The sequence below is a fragment of the Numida meleagris genome, chromosome 4, assembly GCF_002078875.1.
Source record: "Numida meleagris isolate 19003 breed g44 Domestic line chromosome 4, NumMel1.0, whole genome shotgun sequence".
NCBI classification, from domain to species: Eukaryota; Metazoa; Chordata; class Aves; order Galliformes; family Numididae; genus Numida; species Numida meleagris.
In genome coordinates this window covers 68721891-68746370 of record NC_034412.1, presented here as the reverse complement: position 1 = coordinate 68746370, position 24480 = coordinate 68721891, and the positions used below count along the sequence as shown (strand labels likewise).

Sequence of the window (24480 nt, the reverse complement as noted above, 5' to 3'; positions counted from 1 at the left end):
CCCTTGTCGGGCCCGGTGCTCCCGTCCCAGGTGGGGGGCCGTGGAAAGTGCCTAGTCGTTCTGCAGGGTCAGCCGGGAGCTGCACGGGCCGAAGATTAGCTTAATGGTGTGCAGCGGTGCCGAAAGGCCCGAGCTCCATTTTCTTAATGGGGTAAGCTGTGGGATGCCAGACTTGTGCCGAGTTTATGCAAAATAGGATACGAATGCAAGCGGAGATGAAGTTTATGCGTCCAGTAATAACTGTTACAACTTTAACTCTGCTTTTTCACACCTTGTGTCATGTCACTTGCTCTTTGTGCTTCACCTCTTGTGTGAGTGATGGCAGAGCCTGTGCTCCCCTCCCAGGGCTGTATCAGGGAGTAACTGCAGCTGTGTCCTGTGCCAGACCAGGGGAAGGAGAGTGTCCGTGTGTCAGAGGCACTCCCAAGTCCAAGGAAAGGAGTGCTGTGTCTCAGCACTGCCATGAGTGTGAAAAGCTGCTTTTTTTTATCAGAAGTGATACTGTTCCTGTGAAGGACGTGGACTGGGTGAACAAATCCTTCACACAGTATCAATAAACATTACCTGTTCTCCTGCCCTGCATTTTTCAGCAAGGGTGGTGTGGTTTGTGTCAGGCTTCCTGACGATGTGGAGGTGCTTTGGAGACTAGGCACCAAAGCAGTGTCTGCAGCCAGTGGATCTGCCCATAACGAGATGCAGAGGGAAAATCTTTCATTCACCTTTACAAAGCTCCAAAAGGTAAGCTCTGCCTACGTAACATCTGGGTGGAGAAGCCTTCCAGTGCCAGTAAGATTGAAAACACCCTGCTGCCATAGCAGCCTCAGGGCTCATTATGTGCCCAAATAGGAGTCTGTACAGAACAGATTTGGTGACTCCATAGGAAATGCTTGACATCACACTAATTCCCTGACCTTCCTTCCATCCTCCGCTACTATATACAGTTGCTGGCTATTTATATATGATGAATATGATTCAGAATTGAACAAGCCAGGAAGACACTAAGTCCTTCAGCCTACTAATTAAAAAAAGGGATATAGCATGATTACTTTGTTCCATCACCACATGAAAGAGGACTATTTGTTTTTATTGTGGTTAGTTTAGTAGTAACAAACAAAATATTTTATTCCTATCCATGAGAAGCAATCTTGCCCATCTTAATGGGCTTCATCCAACGTGTGCTGGAATCGGTAGTAGTATGCATGGGCTTTGAATTAGCATGTGACTGCAAATCTGGTGAGCTGGATTAGAGCAAGAGTGCTGTCAGACTACAAGGCTGAGCATTGTACGCTTTGACACCCCAAAGGGAATAATGCCTGTCTTTTAGTGAGAGTCTGTGCAGTGCTTCAGCCCTTGGAAGGCAAACCCTTCAGTATTGCAGCTGAAGCACTCTGTCAGGCATCTGTTGCTGTGGCTGGACGTGTGGAGCAAGGAACATTGTGAGATTTTTGTGGTGTCATTAGATTACTGCTCATGTGAAATTGAGTGATAGATAGTTTACATAGTCGGCCTTTTAGCAAAGTTCACAGGCATGGCTCCAACTGTACATATGGAGGCTAATCTCGGTTACAACTTGAAAATGCCTCTGTCTTTGTTACTGCGGGGATGGTCTGGAAAGTATCGACAGATTGCTACATCTGAAAGCTTGTCATGTTGATCTTTATCCTACCAAAAATCACAGTGCTTTCACTGTACCCTGTGACTCTTCCACTGTGACTAGCTCTTTCATTTTTCCTGGTCCAGCTATTTGTCTAGGCCTTTTTTACAACAGTAATCAAGGAAAAAGAAATCCGTTTAAAAAACAAATATGACACTTAGATTCTTTTAAACTGAGATAAGAATGAGGGAATTTGGGAACAGTTGCATTGGCATTCCATACAAATCTTCCCTAATTCAACTTGGCTGGAATTCAGGTTGACAATGATAGCAGAAATCATTACATAGAGGAACTGTTTATCAGATCCCATCAAGGAGGGTTTCAAAGAAATGGCCAAGGACTCTCAATGCAAGGAAAGAGAAGAAACCAGCAAAGCCACTGACATCTGTGTTTGGTTTTTTTTTGTTGTTTTTTTTTTTGTTTTGTTTTGCATCATTTGCTCTTGGAGATCTCTTTCTTGGGATTCCAATCAAAAGCTGTTGAAAAACGGTTGTTCTGATCACAGTCTCACAACGCCCCTTTCTTCTCTTGCTAAGTAGCAATGAAATGACTTTTGCCTCTTTTTTTTTCTCCCCAGTTCTTCTATTTCTTTTTTTCTGTGAATGTATGATGAAGAATGAAGTATTATGTTGCTTAATCATTTAAAAGGAGGGAAGAAAAGAGAAAGAAGTAACAAAGGCAAAAAAAAAAAAAACATACAAAAGGAAGAGAAATGGAATACAAATGATAACAAGGGGGAAGGCACCCAGAACTACAACAAGGAATAAAGCAGAGTAAAGAATTAGGAAGACCAGAGCAAAGGAAGAAGAAGAATGTAGGCTACATGTGTATACTCATGTCTTAGGCCCCACAAGTACCTCTGAAAGGGCTAGAAAGATACACTATGCTGAGATGGACATATGGCTGTCTTTAATAATAGATATGATTGCAGCAGGTGTAAATAAATTGAAATAGTACCAGGTAACTTGAGTATCGATAGCAATAAAAATGCAGCAGCACAGAGTGGCCAGGTCAGTGTTCTTTTGGTATCCAGTGTAATGGATGGTTTTGAATAGGTTATTAGGGAACTGGCTTTCTACTCCTGACTTTTAATGGTTGGTTGCATGGTACTTTAATATTATATGGTAATCGGCTAAAAAAGCTGTCTTGTAACAGGGACTGAAATTCAAATTTCCCCACTCCGAGCCATATACCTTAATTGTTGCATTGCAAAATGATGCTTTGCTTCCCTGTCCCAGTGAGTGTGGATTAGTTTGTTCAGAATAACAGCTTTCCAGCAGGCACAATGAAAGGTGTTCCACCAAACTAGCCTCTGGCCTGGTGACGAAGGGAATTTCCTGGGAAGTGAGAGGTAGGGATTCAGTATTGTCCTCAATACTCTCCAGGTTTCTAAGCTGTTGTCTGCTGGGCCTTCCTCCTGGCATGCTTTTGAAAGATACTGAAGTCCAAGTGCAGACTCTGCTTCAGCATAACTCAAAGATTAAATGCTTTAGATGCCAAGAACATTGTAACTTCAGCATCAGGAGCTGGCAGCTCAGGTGCTTCTTACACTGTCTGTTAGAGATTCTGGTCCAAGGTACTGGTGTTTCTGGTGTGGGGGCACCTGCCTCAGAGCTGTGGGCCAGGAAACCAGTGCAACTTGAGGGTTGCAGCTCTTAACACTGCAGCAGATAGTCTGTTGTGGATAAGGCTTATCTTTGCTGTGCTTGGGAGAGCACTGTGTTGTGGATTTGTTCTTGTTCAGTGGTGTGCTCACTGGTAATTCATGGCATTGTGAGGCAGACTTCTGTCAGATAAAATTCCAGCACGCTGGAGGTGAGCATACTATGCTGCGATTTTTTATTTTTTTTTTAAGGTGGGGAGAGGGCCAGTGGAGACATGTAATGGATGTCGATAGCTACATTTAATTTCTTTGGCAAGTGGTTAAGTACTGTTCCCCTTTGTTTGCTTATGCAGACTATGTTTAAAGTATTTCATAATATAAAGCAAACCTTTCTGGAGGCCAGTGCCAATTTTGGTTGAAGAAATGTGTAGCACCACAGTTGAAAGTTTTCATTATCTTCTGAGGCTCAATTACTAATGGATATTCTTTTTTTTTTTTTTTTTAACCACACACTTCACATTCATATGACTTCTTTTTTGCCCAAGGCCTATTTGAATAAAACTGTGTACTTCCTGCTTTGACAACATACTGATGATGTATGTTAAGAGAAAATCATTAGGAATAGCCCTGCTGACAATGTTGTTGGATGGTAAGTTGTACCTAATCCTGTAATTTTACTGGTGATTTTACCTGTAATGGATGGAAGTAAAATAATTCTCTTGTAAGAATCTTTAGTATTTCTCATCCACGCTTCAGAAAATAGACAGACTGCGTCTATATCCACTGGTGAACAGTTCACAGATCTCTGGGCTAAATGAATCCCTTAAGTAAAAACTTTCTTCATATGGTTTCAATGGAACAAGGTTGTGTCGTATACTTATAAGCAGCATTGGTGGAAAACTAGAAAATATTCTTAAAGCTTCATGCATTAGACAATTGTAATTCACTTGATTCCCTAATGTAATAAAATTCTTCCTTTCCTGAGCCATTATCAGTGAGACAAACCCCCGCACTGTATGTGTTATTAATTATTTATTCTTTCAATTTTTTCCTAAATGCACATTAAAGAATTGACTCATGGCTTCTAATACGATTCTTAAGAACAAACTCGATCGATACTTTTTGGAAACGTTTTCTTATGACAAATAAAATAATAAGAAAGACAGTAAGTTTCATCTTCTCTGGAGTTAAGATAACAGTTTAACTACTTTATTCCTATTAGTATTTTGATAAATCTAAATAGCAGTTGTTTTTTTTCTTCTTTATACTAGTGATTGATTGAGAATTTGTATATTGTTCTTATAGGTATCTTAATTACTTTTGTATTATTTTTTCTAGTTGAAATAAAATGACTATTCTTTCCCCCTCGTTTCCTTGGTTTCATTTTCACAAGCTTGTATAACCAAGTTCAGAATGATAAATTTACTGTCTTGTACATGCAGTTGTTATCCTTTGATGTTTTCCACGTATATTATTTTTAAGCTAACTTTCACATAAGCAAATTTATGCAAAAATTCCAAACATGGCTATTTGTCTATTCTGGTAGAAAAATAAACAAACAAAAATATTATATAGTGAATGGAGGGCCAAGCACATTGCAGTATTTTCAATGCATGTGAGTATAATTGCAAATTTAATTGCCTTTGACAAGGCAGTGAGAAGAGATATTACAGCTATGTAAGGGCATGGCTAAACCTTGCAGAAGTGTACTGGTTGGAATGGTGGTTGCTAGGGAAGGTTAAATTGTGGATTGTACATAAAAGATGTTTGAGGGATTCATATACTGCCAGAATATGAAGATCTCCAGTCATACCTGCCAAGTTCCTAAGAGAGTAGCGATATTCTTTGAGATATCGAGAAACCACTGAACAGAAAGAAAATTAAGAATCCCGATTTTCAGCCGTTCTATGGGACACATTGCAAGTTAGAGGAGAAATGGAGGAACTCTCCAAACAAGTTGCTGATGGAGGTACTGCAGAAGTAGGAGAAAGTGGTTTCATCACTGGCCCACTGCGGACTTAATGTTTTGAAAAAATAAATTTTGCTGAAGCAAAACCAATTGTATTCTTATCTGTAGCTGGTCAGCTATTTAAATGGCACTGAAGATTACTTCCTTCTGTGACTTTCCTATGATTAAGGAACAAATAAATCGTACTGCTATTGCAGCATCTCCCTCATGTGAGGCTTGGGCATGAGATTTATGTTAGCAGGGTTTAGTGAGTATCATTTGCACTGTGGCAACTGTGGACATGGGGGTGAATAGGCTCTTAGCCAGCAGCAAAGACCTGGTGATGTGACTTGTTCTGACAGGAGAGAAGGCTAAGCTAACTTGCATATAGCAAATGCAAAGTAATACATGCTGACAATTTCTGCAGATCAGCTGATGTATTACAAGTTGTTAATATGAGCTAACTTCATGGTACTTCTGAGATCACGAGGCAGTTTAGTGTGCCACACTTCTCTTTGCTTAGACTCTGCTCTAACAGTAATGGTCTTTCTGTAGGCTTCTGCTGATTTCAGATCTCTACGCACGCGAATGTGTTGCATTATACACACAATACCTTGAGACTGCAAGTTATACCAGGATTCACACTGGCTGGAATAGTCCTATGTCAAAGTAGTTATAGTATATGTAATGGGACAGAATTAAAAGAGAAACGACAGTAATTGTGGTAAAGGTAGTTTGTTCCAAACAGAGACTTGCACCAATAAAATTGAGGGGAAAAGCTTGAAGTCAGTTCTGTGTGGCAGCAAGATGTTCCCATCTGAGCCTTAATGAGACAGGATGGAAGGAAACAATGCTTGCAGGAAGCTGCACTGCAGCAGCCTTTGACAGGATTTCACACTGCTTACTCAAAAGGGAACTGTTAAAGGTGAAAAGCCAGACAACTAGAGAATGAAGACTTTTCCTCATCTATTTTCCCATCCTCCCTAGTATAGACAGTTTAATTCCAATATTAATGAAAGGACAGTGTGTACTTTTGATTTGGAGGAATACTGAATGCTGTTCTGTGTGCATGAAAGGTTGGATGGCATGGGAAAACACATGGAATTTAGAGTGAAATAATCCAGTGGGAGAAAAAATCCATTTTTTTACATTTGGACTTAATGTGTTTTAGTCCATGTTTTCCATTGCAGCATTGATCCTTAGAGGTCTTCTTACACTAATTCATGTCTTAACCAAACCTTATTTTTCTTAGAACAGGTTTCATTAAGTATTATTTTTGTTCCCCATTTCAATACGTGTTCTAAATAATCAAAGAAACTTTGCTTAGGGGAAAAAAAAAAAAACAAAAAAAACCCAACCTTGATTGCAACAGCATGGAGACTGTTGTTCTTGGCATAATTTTAATGGCTGGGCAGGCCTTAAGGTAAAAAAATACATATTCCTGTCTAGGATTTTCCTTCAAGCCCCTTGCTTTCCAAATAGGGCAAGATATATTGTTGAATCAGGTGCATCTGAAATAAAAAGAACATTACCTTGTTGGAAAATCGCAAGTAAATGAAAAAGGTATTGCAAATATTATGTATATATAGCACTCCTCACCTGAAATATAGTAGGATTCATCTATGACATTGTGTTGCTGTTTCATCCCAAAAAGACAGTGTAAATAAATGAGTTTTTTGACAGACTAGATAAATTTTGTAGTAATATTTTAAGCATGCGTTATTTTGTCTATTGTGCTGTTTTAAAGATTAATTGAACATATAATGAACTGTAACCAAAAAAATGTTTAACATGAAGTTATGAAGTCATTAATGTTAACATTGTGTGGGCAATCTATTTCTTTCTTTTTTATCACTTCAGTTGCTTTTTCTGATAGCCCAGTAGCCCTGGATAGCAGGAAGAAAATTTAAGTTGCAGTAGGAATTAAATACTTCTTTCTTCGTTGCTAATTACTTGCTTTCTCTTAGCTAAACTTAAGGCTAGCATGTAGGTTAGCCACCAAGATGCAACATCAGAATCTTCTGAAGGCAGAAGTCAGTTCACTTTCAAAAGGGATTATAAAAAACATGCATGTTTTTTTACAGTGATGAGCTTCTAAGTCAGAGCTGGGTTGCACTCCAGAAGAGTACTCATCCCTGCTGTCCCACATGGCACCCTCCTTAACCACAATCTCTTGCTCAGCCTCCTATTAGTGAGCATTTGTCTGGTTTTATAATTTTCCACAGTCTGAAATGCAAATGGTAGCAACAAATAGCATTTTCTAAGCTCATACATATTACTAGAATTCTCTGAGGAATCCTCATATGTCTGACTGTTATCACATGATACTTTGTATGGATCATAGAAGACTGTAAAATACCATACATACTATGAATGGTATACACGCTGGCTTCTGGATTTCATTTGCCATTTACTGTGAGCAGCTTGCAGTGGGTTTTAGATGGTTATAACAGGCACTGCTCACATTAAGAGTTACTGATCCTCTCTCTCTCTCACTCTGAATATTGATATAATGGATAGTGGTGCCAGCTATCGCTGATTACTTCCTGCTCTTTAGTCCTGCTGTCTTTGTGGAAACTTAAGCTGCATATTTCCTTAATTAATCACACTGGTCAAGAAACTGAAGACAGTAAGTGTAGTGGAGACTTCTGCTATTGTCAGCACTTCTTTCCTTTAAATACACAGCTCGGTTGTTAGCTAGCAGAGGTAATTTTTCAGGGAGGACTTTGGGCATTTTTACCCCAACGTACTTGAGCAGTACACCTCTCCCAGAGACCAAATTCTTCACTCTGCAAAAAGCTTCCCAAACTGAGGCCTTGTGCTACCTTCAACCTTAGACAGTGCTAATAAACTTGTATCCAGGTGAAAAATCTTAGGATTCCTGATTATCAAAACAGTCAGACATAACTAGCAGCCTAACCTAGGGATGAGACTTAGTCCTTGAATTACATGTTTCTTCAGCAGGTTTCAAAGTGTTCTGTAAAACAGCTAAACCATTTCTCTCACACATGAGTAGAGGGCATCAAAGGGTTCAGTGACTTGCTATGTGCTGCAGAGAAAATCAGAGATGATGGGGGAAACATTCTTACTCATATAGCTGTTTTGAATTTTAAGTTTCATTTCTTCATTTCACACATTTGGTTTTTATTCTTCTTTATATTAAGAAAATGAGATCCATGGATCAGAGTGTTTCTGTTTTTTCTCTGCCTTTCAAAATGTGTATGTCCCACAAAAAGGTATTTAATTTGGTAACTTGTTCTCCTCCTACTTTAGTTGGATTCCTTGATGAGTAAAATAGGAAATAAACAGTACTGCAGTATTTTATTTTTTTCCCTTCAGACAATAATACAAGGTTTGTTTAAAATATCTATTTTTATCAAGTAATCTAAGAAGCACATTTGTTGCTGAAGATTTATACCACATTTCCAAGAAGCGGTTTGCTGAAACTCATTTTTTTAAATAATTAAACATGAATACACTCCAGTGAAGGCTTTCTCTAGTATCACATCAGAGTTGCTTGCATTTAAATTAGTGGGTCAGCAAGACAGGACAGTGGAACCTTTTATTAGCAGCTGACTTCTCTCAAGTCTCATTTTACATTTTCGGTTCCAGCACTATTCAGCTGAAAGGAGATATTGTAGGTAAAATAAAGGAGGTAAATAACAGAGACAAGGCAGCTGCCAGACATCAACATCCATTGAGTTCTTCAAAAATATCTGTGTTCTCAGTGATAGTATAAAGAATCATAATTCAGCATGTTTCCTTGTGAAACAGGTAGCCTTTTGTATTCTTTGGTAAGAGCTTTTCATAAGCTAAGTCTATGGAACAGAATTCAGTATTTTTTAAGTCTGTCTTAAATGAAGAGGATGACCATCAAGTGAGAAACAACGGTAAACATCCATATAAATTACATTTCACTTGCTGGAATCTCTGTGGTACTGTTGCTATCCAAGGAAGTCCGTATTTCCCCTGCAATCACTTTGTGATATACCTGAAGACCTCACAAGTGAATTAAGTAACATTATTTTCCTATCAGGGTGTTAAACAGCCTGGTGCTCATTCAACATCTTCTAGCAATGGCGTTCTTTGAAAAGCTGCAGGACACGTTCATTTCTCATGACTTTCGTTTTTGAGGGTTAATTAGTGCACAAATGACAGAGACATTGAGAGATGTACACAGAGAACGTATAGCCTGCTATAATACATATTGGCAAGTAAGTCAGAGATGCTGTGTTTTTCTTTCTAGTCCTAGTTCTTTCCAGCTCTAACTAGACATAAGTGAAGATTGTTTTGTTCTGGCTGCATAGGAGAAGGTTGTTGATCATTAGTATTTTCTGAATTACAGAGCATGTACCAACTTACAGGGCTACATTCCCTATGGAATGATCTATAATGAATATGTATTAGAACTTCATAATGAGGAGGTAGAATACTAGAAAGGGTTTGTTGCTACAGCTGTGTTTTCTTTGGGATACAATGTAAATGATCTGCTGGAGGAGCAGATTACAGGGCTAATTCAACCCTAGTGTAACTCCACTGGACTCAGTTAATTTGCATGGGATTTTTTCATCCTTAAAAATACAAATTGCAGATTATGTGACTGGATAGGTGTCCAGTATTTAATGCTTTAATGTGTATTTTCTTGTTGGTATCTTGTTAGTATGAAACTTTTGTTCCAGCTTTAGAAGCTCAAAGATTTTCATTTACTGTTGGGACTTAAAGAGAAAAATAAAATAGAATTTAAAGTTATTGTCATGGATTGCAAATCTTAACTTTCTTTTTTCCAAGCATAAACATGAAAAGGAAGCCCTTCCTTCACTACTTTATAACCTTTTGCTTAGAAATTTTAGGAGTGACTTTTGTTCTTCCAGATGGGTTTCATTTTCTTTTTCTCTGTACTGAGTCAAAGGGGTAGAAAAACTATCGCTGAAGCTGTTAAGCCTCTTGTTAGGAAGAGGCTGCAAGAGGAATAGATGAGAACTGCACTGAGATCTTTAATTAATCACGCTGCATAGTAGAGATGGAGAGGATTCATTGACAGAGGACAAAGCAATTTGAATGAGAACTATTGCAAAAACTTCCATGGCATATTTAAAATGAATCATTCAAAACTATTCAAAAAAAGCAAATGCATTAAAATCTTTTATCACAAGATGGACTGTTTGTATATCTTGAACACATTAATAATTGTAAATTAAATACTAGCCCACTGCACAAGATTTGCAAGCCTTTCTAGCAATTACATGTGCCATTTGCTGAGTACCACATGAATGATTTCAGAGAGGGTGCTTCTCCCAGATAGGTACATGGCATTCCTGTAGGAGATGGACTTTCTTCTCTCTCTGCAGTTTGGCAGAGGCAATCTCACTTTATCCTGCTGATATCGCAAGGGTTCACGAAATCTTAGTTACCTGATCATGAGGAACACTCAAATGCATCATTTGTGTTTTGACAGAAAGATAGGATTCACTCCAGTAAGGTAACACTGAATTTTACGGTAGCTGAGATATGAAAAATATAAAGAGATCCTAACAGGGAAGAGCAGAAGAATCATAGCAAGAATACAGAAGTGCAGATACATTAGTTTAGGTACTGTCTGGAACTTGCAGATTTGTTTGTCTGCTAATCAGCAGAATATATGATCTACATTTGAAATGTACAGCTTTTTAATTTAGCACAATTTAGCTGCCTAAATATGACATAAAGATAATTAGATTCTGTATTTTCATAGGGCTTAAGTAACATTAGGAACTAATATATGATTTCAAAAGTAAGTTAAAGACTGAATTTACTTAAACATTTTTTATTTGTTTTTCTGTAATTTAATTATTTACATAACTTAATGGGGACAAATGTTAGCACTAGTTTACAAATGTAGTATTACCTAAGAAAATACAACATGTACAGAGCACCATCTAGTGCAGGATATCACTAACATAAAAGTCTTTCTACTGTCATTTGTCTTTGTTTAGCTAATTTATTATGGACCATCATGTTGAAGAAAGAGGCAGCCCTGTGGCTCTTGTGGCAATATAATTACTCGGGACCTTCAGCTCAGGACAACAAAATTGGAAGCAATGAAATTCAGGTAATCATTTGTGAGAGCCACATATTTCTAAGAGGAATCTGCTTATCTTCATGCCCACAGTGCTGGGTGATACTCTCATTACAATAAGTACTGTCCAATCTAGTTATAAACCAGGCTGGACATGGATTCCCACAATGTTTTAGAGACGTGTCATTTTAGATTCCTTAGGTGCCCCATTTAGCACCTCAAAGCCTTTGCTCAGCTTCTGGAGAACCTCAGAGTTACCCAGGTTCCTTAAGCCCAGGTATTCACCAATTGTGTATGCAAGTCATGACTAACAGGCGAGATTAAATACTTGATCATCATTAAGAAAGGAAGAAATAAAGGAAGTTTAGAATCAATAGGATGGAGGCAAAAGAAACATGCAATTACTATGAATGGGTGAGGAAGGACAGAAGAGTGAGCTACAGGGTTGTTTTATTTTGGGTGGTTTTTTTTTTGTTTTTTTTTTGCAAGGGCTGTGTTTGAGTTCTTTTGCAAGCAACCATAAACATGAATTTGGCCCCCGGGTTGTTTAACCAATATTTGGATGTCAATGTTATGTTTCTGATGCAATCTGTTTAGCACTAGGGTTGGATTAAGAGAACTGCCTTAGTTAACTGAACACGTAGCAGTGACAGGCTGGCTTTCATCCTGCACTAAACAAAGGTTGAAATGGTCCACAGGGACTTGGAAAGGATGATTTTGGATGAAATACTATGTTTTCAAGCCATCGTCACTGTAAAGTTTTACCTACACTTATTATGAAGAGAGGATGAACAAACATTGTAATGTTTCTCTTTGTACATTTAAATTCTCTCTCTATTGCATATGGAGTTTGGCTGAATGCTTGAAACACAATTTCCCAGTTCTCAGACGTACCCTGAGGAAAACCCTAGTTTTTAATAGCTCTGTTTTTTGCTTCCTAAGCAATTAAAACAAAACAATACAGAAACAAGTGGAAACTTTGGAAAATCTAGATACAGCATACTTCCCTGGATACTTTCCCTGCTCTTACTACTTCTTTCACAACTGCCAAAGAAAACTTACAGCTGAAGCTAAGAAAAAAGAAAAAGAGGGTATAAAAACTTAATTTTTTCATTCTTTTTTATCTAATGAGAATTAAAGGAACACAATAATTGTAGCAAGTAGTAGTTTGATTTATCTTTCTGAGCATAACATTTTTCTAAAAGCAATGAAAAGTAGCTTTGACAGAGTAATGTTATACTTAAACAAGGATGTTCAAGAATTGGTGTTAGGAATAAAGGTTTTGGGAATGCAGGCAGTGTAGCTGAAGAGAAGTTTCCACTGGAAATAAGTAAGCCAGATTTTAGTGCTTCAGCTCTTTGTCAGTGCATACTGGACATTCAAAAACAAGTGCTATAGCATAAAAGGGTCTTTAACCATTCATTTAATTCTCTTGAGGTTACAGTTTCCATTGTTTTCCTCTCCAAAATGTTTAGCAAATCGAAGGAAACAGAGATAGACAATTGAAAATATAATTGTTTCTCTTGAACAAATATTACAAGAAGATGCACTTCTGATCACACATTGCTGGTAGCTATGATTACGTTTGTTATTAAATCACCACTGACAAAATATTTTCCTTGTTATATTCTTGCTTCTCGCTCCTTTTCTTTAGGGTTATAAGATTTATATCAAGTGGTATTTATTCATTTTCAGCTATTTGGGAGTTGCTATGTTTTCTACATAATGTCATCCCTGGTTTTGCAAGGAGTTAAATCTTTCTCCTCTTAGAGCAGTATGATTTGAAAATTATGATTTAATATAGAATGCTGAATATATGCTTATCTATATATGCACATATATATGCACACATAGGCCAGGCTGCCTTCCAGTCAGACACAGAATTACATTTCATCAGGTAGCTCTCTAGAGAATGTACCTGCCCTTCTCCACGGCAGCAAACATTGATCAGTTATTTTTGTTATTACTGCCTACTACAGTCTGTTGTGGTGCTAGGCACCAAAGCTATAGCTAGGAGAAGTTTCTCTTACGATTTTTGTTATACGAAGAAAGCATGGATCTGTAACTTGAGAACAGAAAAGGCCCAGATAGCCGAGAGAAGAACTGAGAAAAAGGAGAGGATTGTAGGCATAAAAACTTGAAGTGACTGAAAAGGGCATTCAAACTGAGAGTTGTGGAGATTAACAAATACATAACGAAAGAAAGGTTTTATGGAGTCAAGCACTAAGAACCTTTAAATGCCAGATTTTAGATAGCATGTGAAACATAATTCCCTCTATATATGCATCACAATGGTCTACACTCAAAGCATAGCTTACATTAAAAATAGTCACAGCCTTTTGGTAAAGATGTTAATATATTAATGTCCACAATATCTATCTGGTTACCAAAAAGAAGAATGGCATAATTACTAACCATCTAAAAATGTTAGATTGAAGTGATATGACCATCTCTACAAATTCAACTGATTCTTGCCCGATGGCATCCCTTCTTTTCCTCCAGTTTCCTGCCTCATTCTTTATTCTTTTTATGTGTGCTATGTACAAAACACCTGCAACAAATAAATTTACAGACAACCAGTTTCTTCTAAAGCCTTGATTTGTTTTAAAGAAACAATTTCCACAAGGAAACGAAACTTAAGGTTCTATTAAATTGTCTTTTTTGGATGCAATACAATTCATTTTAATTTTTGAGAAATAACAATGACAATACATTTCTTCTATACAAGTAAAAGGATTTCTAGTTACCTTTCAAGAAAAAAAAAATCTCCATGTCGATAAAGATATCCTTTTTCCTAGGCAAACTGCCTTGAAAAAATAATCCTGTGGACATGTTAGCAGTAGTACTTGTATGTAGGGATTCATAAGCCACATTATCTTCCCATTTACATCTCAGAAAACTATTAATTACAGAGGAATTATTCTAGACTTATATAGGCATAGATCAGAAGCAAAAATCTGCCCATCTGTTTTACTTTGGATTTTGCTAAATCATCTTAATAAAATAATCAAACAATATTAGGCTCAAAGTGTGCTGGTCTGACCTTCATTACAACAGATTTCAGAGAATACCACCACCCATGCCATGTGTACCAAACAATTCCATTGTCTGTCTTGGCAGTATAGGGACCTTTGTAGTACAAACCATTCAAGTTGGCTGAGTGACACCTGGTGGAAAAGTAAAGGAAAAGATAAATAAGACCTCATCCAGAAGTTGCAAGCACTTTAGTTTCTCGGCAAGTCAAAAATTCACAGTGTTGGTAACAGCCCAGTCTGACAGCTGCAAAAATTTACATTTGTGTACTGCATTGACCCTACACACAACAGTTTAATTAGGGCACAATTGCAAGTACTCTTAACATCTTTGAAACAAAAGTTGTTTCTGTTCTACAAGTTTTCTGACATTAGTAGGTCTCTGAGTTCTGCCTGTAAATCTGTCTTAACAAAAAATGATTCCAGAATCCTTTAGGTCATATGTAGTAGCAGAGCCTCAACAAGCAAGACACTGGGAAAGAAATACTGTGCTGCTTTTTATTGTTCCAGAGCAGCCCTTCTGATTTTATGCAGTTACCCACGTAGTCTGTTATATGACTAAATGTGAATACCACCATCAATTTGCCTGTCCAACTGTTGATTTCTATTTAAAAATAGATTACATCTCACAGCTAGTTGTACAGACAAGTTGTACCACTTCCCTGGATCATCACAGCTGGCATTTTGACTGAACTATGTTCTTTTTAGCTGAACATACTGAAACAGAAATGCTGTTACAGGTTCTTAAATATGCTAACTGAAAACAAACAAAAAACCTAGCAAAACCCCAAAGGCTTGACTAGCTACCAGCACAACCTTGATACTCATTTGGTTTCTACAAGAAAGAAGTTTAGACTTTTATGTGACCATATGGAGAGCAAAGTGTTTGTTTCTTCTGCAGCACATTGCAATAAATCTTCTTTACTTATCTGCCAATTCAAAGTTTTGTCACAAGTGTTGTAAATATCTAGTTGTCAGACACCAGAATGGATTTCAAAAGCAGACTTCAGAAAGCATTAAAACATAAAACAGTCCAAATGAACTTTAAGGATATTATTACTGGCAAATATTTTAGTCCCATTGGCTTTTCTTACACTTTATTAACAACGGTTTTGGGGAACTGAAATAGAATGAATGATAAAAGCCTCACAGGAAAATTCTCATACATCAATGCTTATTTGCTGTTTATAATTTTAAAGATTAATTTTGTTAATAAATAGGTTGAAAGCTTATAAATTGCAGATATCAAGTGATAATGATGAACTTGTATCAGAGCTAACATAATCCCTTCAGCCATACGAATTCTGCATTGAGACATTACTTTTTAAACACTTTAAATCAAAACTGAGTTTGTTAGAAGAATCGTAATTGATAAACCCTTTATTTTACTTCTTTTGATGGAAGCAATCAGAAGTTGATTTTATCAGCAGTAACATGAACCCATCATAATTCTTATTTAGTACTGGGAAGCACTAGTAGCAAAAACATTCTGTAACAGACTGGATGCAGGCTAGAGTAACTGGCCATACTGAAAAAAACAGTTGGCATATGACTACTGATACAATCTTCTGAAGCAACAAATCAACTGCCACCTTAAAGTTGCCTACATTCATCCTTTCTTCCCGACAGGCTAGTTTTTAAAGCCGAAAACCCTACAGCAATAGTTTCAAAAGTACAGCCAATTCTCAATTATCCATGGACATTTTATCTGAGTTATATATTAACTTTGTAACAGATGCAAATAGATGGAGCTAGTTCCCTAAATAATTATTTGAACTCTGCCTGGACTTACTGACTCCAGCACAGCCCTACATGAATGTAGCTATGTTGTCTTCAGAAGGTTGGTGAGGCACAAAGCCTGAGAGACTGAGACTTGTGGTCCCAGCTTGATGTCTGCCGGATCTGCTGTGGTCATCCATGCATTGTGCAACTGAAACTGAGATTGCTGGAGAGAGAATAAGCTCATGTCCACATAGACTTGTTATCTTTCATTTGGCAGTTCTAAACCTACTGATCTTTGCATTGCCCTGGAAGTAGTAAAGCTTATGAACTAAGTGTAGCACCAGAGAGAACCTAGCACTGGAGACTCGAATCCAAGGTGAAAATCTCCCCTTACAAACAAGTGCAGAGAGATCATTTTTCTGCAGGAGTCCAGGATAACAAGGGCAGAGCTGGAGCAAGAGATCTGAGCTATTTTCTATGCCTCACTTGTATCACATCCCTTGGTATTCATATTATCTGAGTGTTTCTATATTTCATTAGGCTAGATAGTATAGAGCTGGCTACAAGAAATTCCTTCACAGCTGGGAGCTCCTATGCAAACCAGCCAAGAGCACTAATTTCTTCTATATTTGCTAATCTGTGCATGACATATTTGTGTTCTAAGTGCTCTCCTTTCTTTGAGTTAGCCAGTACTATTCATTTTTGTAGGATTTCAGGATACTATAATTCTCTAGTATTTTGCTGTTTTCAGATTTCTATTAAGCTTAACAAAAAAGTCAGTAGCAAGACAGTGGAATAATACTGTTAATAACTAATTTTCATTATCAGGCAGACTGTCACTTTAACTATGTCAGATACACATCCATAATAGGAATTAGCTTGGTAGGAGTCAGCTATCTTTAGTAGTTATGTAGCACCAACTACAAGGTATTAATAACTGTCAAGTTCTGCTGTAGAGCTACTTTAGCAGAGGGATCATTCTTCTGTCCAGGCCAATTCAGTATTAAAAAAGAATTTTAAAAAGTTTTTAAAAGACAAAAAAAAAGGATGTCGTTTAAGGGAGTGATTATTCACTGTTAATAAATTCCATGTTACAGTATCACAATTTTATACAACTCAAGATGTGGACATTCCTCTAAATCCAGAAAAGTTTTGATTTCATGGGAAAAGTATCTCCCAGTTTATTTTCCCTTTTATCTTTCATGAGAACTGCAAGAACGTTTGTCTACATGTGACTATTTTCCCGTATGTCTCAAACATTCTGCCAGCCTACCACCTCTCAAATATATTAAGATAATCAGTTGTGAAACACTGAGCTTGGAGCTACTTCACATCACCTAAGCCGGTCACAGATGACTTATGGAGACAGAATTTGGAAAATAAGGAGTTAAAAGCCAGAAACAAAGGATGACACAACAGAGAGAAACAATGGAGTTGATTCAGCCTGGCAGTTTTTGCCCAGTGAACTGAGATCAGAATGAGAGAGTAGTATGCTTTTCTGAGCTGTACTTTAAAGCTGTCTATTACACAGATATATTGCATCATTTCTGTTCATGGCTATATTTATTATGTGAAACAACAGAACTGCCTATATATACGGTGGTAACATTATCAGTTTTCTTCTTTCTTTTCCAATTGCTATTTCATAGGTAAGTAGGGTATTACATTTCTTTTACTGAATCCTATTTAAAATTGTTTTCCTCTCAGTCCAGTCATGTGCGCTGACAGAATGAGTGAGCACATTCCCATCTTGATATAGAAGGAATAACAAGAATGAAATGCTGTGAACTGAGATAAAAATCTATGGTTTGTTAACCCAGCACTAGCTTAACTCATCAGATATTCAGCAGCACTGCCACATCTGGTCTAGTGAAACACAGGAGAAATACAAGAATGAAGTACAACAGGAACACATCTGCATGACCTATTTATGTAAATACTAGTTACCTTAAAGGTCAGAATTGTCTCCTTCTTACTGTCTGATAACAGAAATGACCAAAGCCTATGACAAATACCATTTCAGAGATAAGCTTGGACAGTGCAGTAAGTGAATCTCAGTCCTAACAGCGCTGAAATCTCTGCTAGGGGCCAAGAGACAGACTGCAAATGTAATAAATTACATCTACTTATCTTCTAGCAGATACTGTTATTGTATGAATACATGTGAAGTAGAAAGACAATGCAGATATAGAAGCAAAATACCTGTTAAACCACCAACCAGCCTTTTCCTCTTCAGCACAGTTGCCTTCATAGTTGTCATTGTCCCTGTCTCTAGTACTGAATTTCATTCCTCGATGATCAGCCCACCATTTTACTTCAGGATGAAAACCCCCAGTTAGGGAATCACCAGCTGTACCAGAGTATTCGCCACAGCTCATCTGATAGGAATGCTAATGAAAATTGTGAAGAAGGAAAAAACAAAGTAATCCAGTATGTCTTTAACCTTCAGTACATCAGAGAGTGAATCCACAAAGAAGAAACTAACCTGTTCCTTTTGCTACTATTTATATGCCCAGAAGTGTCATGCCACTCAAACACTATGTACTAGATAATGAAGGAATATATAGATACTTACCAGGGTAAAATTTTTCAGTAATTTTATGTATAAATAACATAATAAAAGTTATTAGTTGGTTTAGAGTACATATTGAAAAATTATACACCATTATTACTGAAAATAACAACAACAATTGAAAAACTGCTTTTATCCATAACTGCTAAAACTAAAGATTCAATCAAATTCCATAAAGTATGAAATCAGTACATCCATATAAACCACTATTATTACAATTTGAAAATTCCAACCATTTGTAAGAAAGAATACTTGTTAATAAGATTCAGCATAAATCATTATGAAAATAAAGGCACATGTATGTCACCTGTTTATAGAAGTCACATTTACACTAAAACCTCCAGTCATTATTAAATCTTTTATTACCTCTTCATCTGCAACTCCAAATCTTGTATATTGTGCATAACGCCGTTCTCCTTCAAAATCACTTAGATCGATTCTTAAAGTATAGTTTCCTTAAGAAATAGCAATAGAAAATTTTTGTAAGACCAGCCTATCTTGCTGCTTCCCAGAACAGAGTATTATAGTAGAATATTAAAATACTAATTAGGTTTTTAGCGTAAGTCTTATCTGCATCATTATATTCTTTTAATCTTCTTTCTTTATGCCTATTAAAAATTACCTTGCTATGTTTTTCTTTATTCACATGATTCATCTTAGAAAATTTTAGATTTATTCCAATATAGATTTTGGAGTGTAAACCAAAAGGGCCTTATGGACTTTATATTTTATTAAGGTGTTTGAAATAGTGATGAAAGCAGAGTGAGAATCAAAAAAAAATATGCATACACCTAAGAAAATTGCAGTTTTACACTCTGAAAATAAGAGTTAAACCAGGATCACATGCTGGTGTAAATCTTCAAAGTTCACTGATTCTAGCAACTATGTCCCTTCACAAAACCTGAGAATCTGGTCCTATATATATGTATATATATATATATATATATACACACACATTCATTTCTACTTCCACTTGCATATCTCCCACCGTACTGATCTAATGTTGTGAACTTTCATGAGTCCCAAAGCCTATTATCTATGCTGCAATATAAATTATAATATTATAGGTAAATTGCAGCATTTTTGAACAGACCTGAGCTACCTTTAATCTAGCAGTAATAGTAAAGAAATCACAGCAGTGATTACCATGCAGATTAGCTGGCTAAGTCAATAGGTAATTTTTGTATATTCAGCACTCTATAGAAACGCAAAAGTTATTGTAGATTGAGTAACTATTAGAAAAATGGAAATAGCTTTTCAAGATTAGCCTAATCAAGATGACAAGCCTAGATTTACCTTCATGTAATACCCTATGCACTCATGTGAAGTCCTGACTAAATGAATTGGTACAGCATACTGCACCAAAACTGTTACTGGTGCTGACTGCGAAATGGGTAGAGACAATTGTTTTGAAGTATACTCCTGTTCCTTGTTTTGAAGGATCTCCCTATATTCAATTGGCCCAATGAGAATTTCAAGCTTTTGTTAGAAAATAAATATTCTAATGTGTTGCTGGGTTTTTTTTTTTTTTAACTGAAGTTCATGCCAACAATAAAGTGGCCTGGAAAGAGAAAAGGAACAGAAACAATAGAAAACTATTATCACAATACACATCTTACCTTGATTAGTCAAGTAATGAAGATTTTTATTTCCAAGCCAATATTCACCATTTGTCAAAACAAAATTTCCAAAGCCTTCTTCATAGTCCGTCCAGCCTCTGTAAATGAGTATAAATAACTAATTTGAGTAATCAAAAAGGTAGTTTTGTTTGAGTGTTTATTTTGTCAAGCAATTGCAGACCACAGATTAATTCAAGCTGAAAGGAAACCTCAGGACACCATTGCGAGAAGCCTATTTTCCCAATAATCTCTCAAACAGCTCAGTTCTTAGTGACCTCCTTGTAGACACAGACAGTCTGCTGTTGGGTTCTACTGAAGCCATCCCTTCTCCAGGCTGAACAAGCCATAGACTGTCCAAACAGGACAAGTGCTCCAGCCCTTGATCATCTTATTAGCCTTCTGCTACCTATTTTTCTGTCTTACACTGTGCATACTGCACCAAGTCCAACAAGACTGATGATAGAAAAAAGTTTTAAAAAATTAGATCTTACTTAAATACTTTGATAACTAGACCTAAGAGTTGATCTGGATCATACAGGCAGTCTGTGGTAGAGCCAAAAAAGATATCTCATCTGAAGACTGTCCCACTGAGAAACTATTCCTCCTTTTTATCTGAGATAATTTCTTATATAATTCTAAAGTTAATGATTAACTTAGTTATATCTCATTTCATGTTTCTCCAGTTTGTTTCCAATTTTAATGAGCAAGTCTAGTACCTACCTATTGAAATTCTGGCTACCATCAGAACGTCTCTGAAAAACAGTCCAACCACCCCCTTCAGACATGTCACAGAAGGCCAGGAATTCATTAGGACTCTGGATAGGTTTCATCTTATAAAATCCACTTCGTTTATGGCCATCACTGTAGATTTCTGCACAGTCTGTTCACAAAACATCCATTGGACACAGTTCTTTTAGTTCTATACTTACTACCAAAGCCAGAATAGTCAATAATAGAAATCAAGTCACATCAGGTAAGAAGCACATATGAACAAAGCTAATAGAAAACAAATACCTCCACAAATACATTTTTATGACTTTAATTCCTTTGGTTTAGATGGTGCCACTTCTAATTTACAATGGTATAATCCATGCTAGAATCCTGTTACAATCATAATTTCCCTACATATAAGCTACTCAATCTTCAAAAACAAAGATGTGCTTCTACATCCAGAAAATCCACAGGAGAATTGCCAAATATGAGTATGGAATTACCAATGTTAGAAAAAGGAAACAATTACTGGACCTGATACTGTTGCCCCTTGTAACACACAGGTCTTAATATATACAGAAGTCTATCCTACAAAAAGTGTTATGTATGTCTAAAATGTTACTTTTGGCTTGATACCATTATTCAGTCTGGTCTGCATTGGTTTCAAGGACTAATCGCCATGTAAAAGCACCATTCCAGAGCTCATGAAAATATAACAGTACTGCAATCATACCATCTTATCTCTTTTCCTCAAGGAGTTAAGAAATGAAAGGAGTTATTTGTTTATATGTAATCTACCATCAACCAGTCACGCAGGAAAGACATATAATTTTCAACCTTTCTGTTTTTCCTGGCAGAAGTGAAACTGATTAACTGCAAGATTTTCCCTGAATTCTTTAAGAACATGTTGGCTGAACTTCCAGGCTAGTTTGGAACTTTATGAACTTCTACATTTCTTCTCAGTGAAAGCATCAGTGAAGATTAGACGTAGAAAATATAAACAGTTTATAATGAAAACAAATAGCTTTGCCAGGATTTGGACAGATTATAACAAAAAAATATTATTTAAATAACAACCAAGAGGTCTTTTGCAGGGAATGTTTTGACTGGATTACAGAAAACAACTCTTGTATACATTATTTTCTCAGTAGGTTAGGAAAATACTTAAGTGCATTTTTATTTTAATCAAGTGTATTTACTGTGGAATTCCTCCCTCACTGTACAACTCCAAATTATCCAGATCTATTGACCTGAAAACATAACAGCAGCCTGAATGAAATAATGCAGTATCAGCAAGGAAAAACATTTACCTAGCTATTAGGAAAGTGAAAAAATAATGGTGAAAAAAATCAACAGAAGCTGGAAATAACTTAGATCTGTTATCCAGAATCACATTTAAAGAAAATTGAAGAACACACTTAAGAAAGGACAAAGACCTTTAAGCTAAATGTGTTTTTAATAGTTTTTTCCAGTAACAAATAAGTCAGCCACAATAACAAAAGAGAGTCTTCCAGGATGCTGAATATGTAAATAAATACATTAAATTTAAAGTCAGACTTACAACAGCTTTTAATTTGATTTTAATAGTGCTTTATTAGATGCAATGTTGTATTTCCCTCAAGAAGCATAAACACTACAGTTATATTCAAACCAATGTATTAAATATTTTAAAAGTTTAGACTCTAGCACTGGACATCTAGAAACCAACACCAACCGAGAATCAGACCCTCAAAGTTATTTTCAAATCCAATTATTGTTTGGATTTTTTTTAGTTATTTATTCTTATTTTAGAAGAGTTTAAACCTTACTCCTGCTATGACAAGTTAACATACTTTGCCTTCTTCCACTGTAGAGAGACCTGATCACCATCAGAATGCTGTTGAGGATACAAAATCAACCTAAAACCTGGACTTTAGAATTTCAGAAACGGTGGTGTCTTGAGCTGAATCTAACTCAGTCACACTATTGCCATGTAAAGAATATAATTAAGGTGAGATCCAGACAGCATCATGACAAGCTCATGTGTGTAAATATGGATGCCTCAGGGACTTCACTGGTTGGAACTCATATACCTATTGTATTAAGCAAGAAGACTGTACATGCCAGGTGTCTTTATGAATTTGGGGTTTGGACTTAGATGCTGAGCATCTTCGACTTAAACTGCTGACCACGTGTCCATTCTTTTCATTGTCTTTCCAATTTTGCAGAGACATCTTGTTTCTGAATGGGATACTTAATTAGCAAAATATGGAGAAGTTAATACATGTTGAGATATTGCTGTCTCTTCTACAATAAAAGGTCTATAACTTTTCTAAAAAGACTAAAGTCTCTTATTTCCTTATTCCAATTATATTTCAATTAATTTCAAAAATTCTTTAAATTATTCTACAAGTGGAATCAAGCTTTCAGCTCTCAAGCAAGATTCAAACATTAATTTGGGGCTAACAATTATAAAGCACTATAATATTAAAGGAGTAAAAGTAATATTATAACAGAGAGCATCTTTACTGATAGCACATCAAAGGACATTTTAATATCCCTTGAACTATTAGCTATTTGATGGAAGACTGTCATACATTGTTAACATTGGCAGTTACACATCTTAAAAGCAGAAGGATTAGTAAGCATACACTGAGCATCATAGAATCATAGAATCGCCAAGGTTGGAAAAGACCTACAAGACCTTCCCATCCAACCATCTACCTATCACCAATAGATCTCACTAAACCATGTCTCTCAACATAATATCGAAACATTCCTTGAACTCCTCCAGGGGCAATGACTCCACCAGCTCCCTGGGCAGCCCATTCCAGCACCTGACTACTCCTTCGAAAAAGTAGTACTTCCTAACATCCAGCCTGAATCTCCCCTGGTGCAACTTGAGGCCATTCCCCCTCATCCTATCACTAGTTATAAGAGAGAAGAGACCAACCCCCAGCTCACTACAACCTCCCTTCAGGTAGTTACAGAGAGCAATTTAGGTCTCCCCCTGAGCCTCCTCTTCTCCAGACTGAACAATCCCAGCTCCCTCAGCTGCTCCTCATAAGGCCTGTGCTCCAGACCCATCACAGCTTCACTGCCCTTCTCTGGACACACTCCAGGGCCTCTATGTCTTTCTTGCAGAGAGGGGCCCAAAACTGGACACAGTACTCAAGGTGTAGCCTCACCAGTGCTGAGGACGGAAGAACAATTACTTCCTACTCCTACCAGCAACACTATTTCTGATTTCAGAAATCTGATTCCCGATTTCCATCTCCAGAAGGTGTGTGTATGAACTGGGGAACCTGCAGTTCCAGAGAAGGTGTAAGTTACCCACCTTTGCAAGAGCAACTGTGCGCCTGCAACCCTGAGAATGTGTAAATGTGAACTAAAATTGACCCATAGGTCTAAATCCTGTGTGTTAGAACTTCTTGAGATAAGTTAAGGAATGTTTAAAAATCCATAACTGTTTACTAACGTTCTGTAGATACCTGTTATTGTCTTTTTCTCTTGTATTGCTGATAATGATTCTAAATGCACTGTTCAATGATTATTTATTAATAGTGCAGTTAAAAAACAATAAAC

The 24480-nt window shown here is 36.8% G+C and overlaps 1 protein-coding gene and 1 long non-coding RNA gene across 4 annotated transcripts in view; one reads left to right on the top strand and one right to left on the bottom strand.

Moving 5' to 3' along the window:
• LOC110398016 lies at positions 745 to 23236 on the top strand. The gene is made up of 3 exons (XR_002438145.1): positions 745 to 3906; positions 11178 to 11293; positions 22769 to 23236. It is a non-coding gene; the product is annotated as an uncharacterized LOC110398016 (long non-coding RNA).
• The window catches only part of FGL1 (fibrinogen like 1), a 31067-nt gene continuing 17579 nt past the window's right edge, over positions 10993 to 24480 (bottom strand). For all 3 annotated transcript variants that reach the window (XM_021395236.1, XM_021395237.1, XM_021395238.1), the window contains 5 exons: positions 20926 to 21085; positions 20206 to 20303; positions 18953 to 19041; positions 18217 to 18404; positions 10993 to 14427 (listed from right to left, as the gene is read on the bottom strand). In XM_021395236.1, coding sequence (XP_021250911.1) covers positions 14268 to 14427; positions 18217 to 18404; positions 18953 to 19041; positions 20206 to 20303; positions 20926 to 21085 — 695 coding nt within the window. In that variant the 3' untranslated portion in view covers positions 10993 to 14267. The remainder of the gene's footprint in view (positions 14428 to 18216; positions 18405 to 18952; positions 19042 to 20205; positions 20304 to 20925; positions 21086 to 24480) is intronic.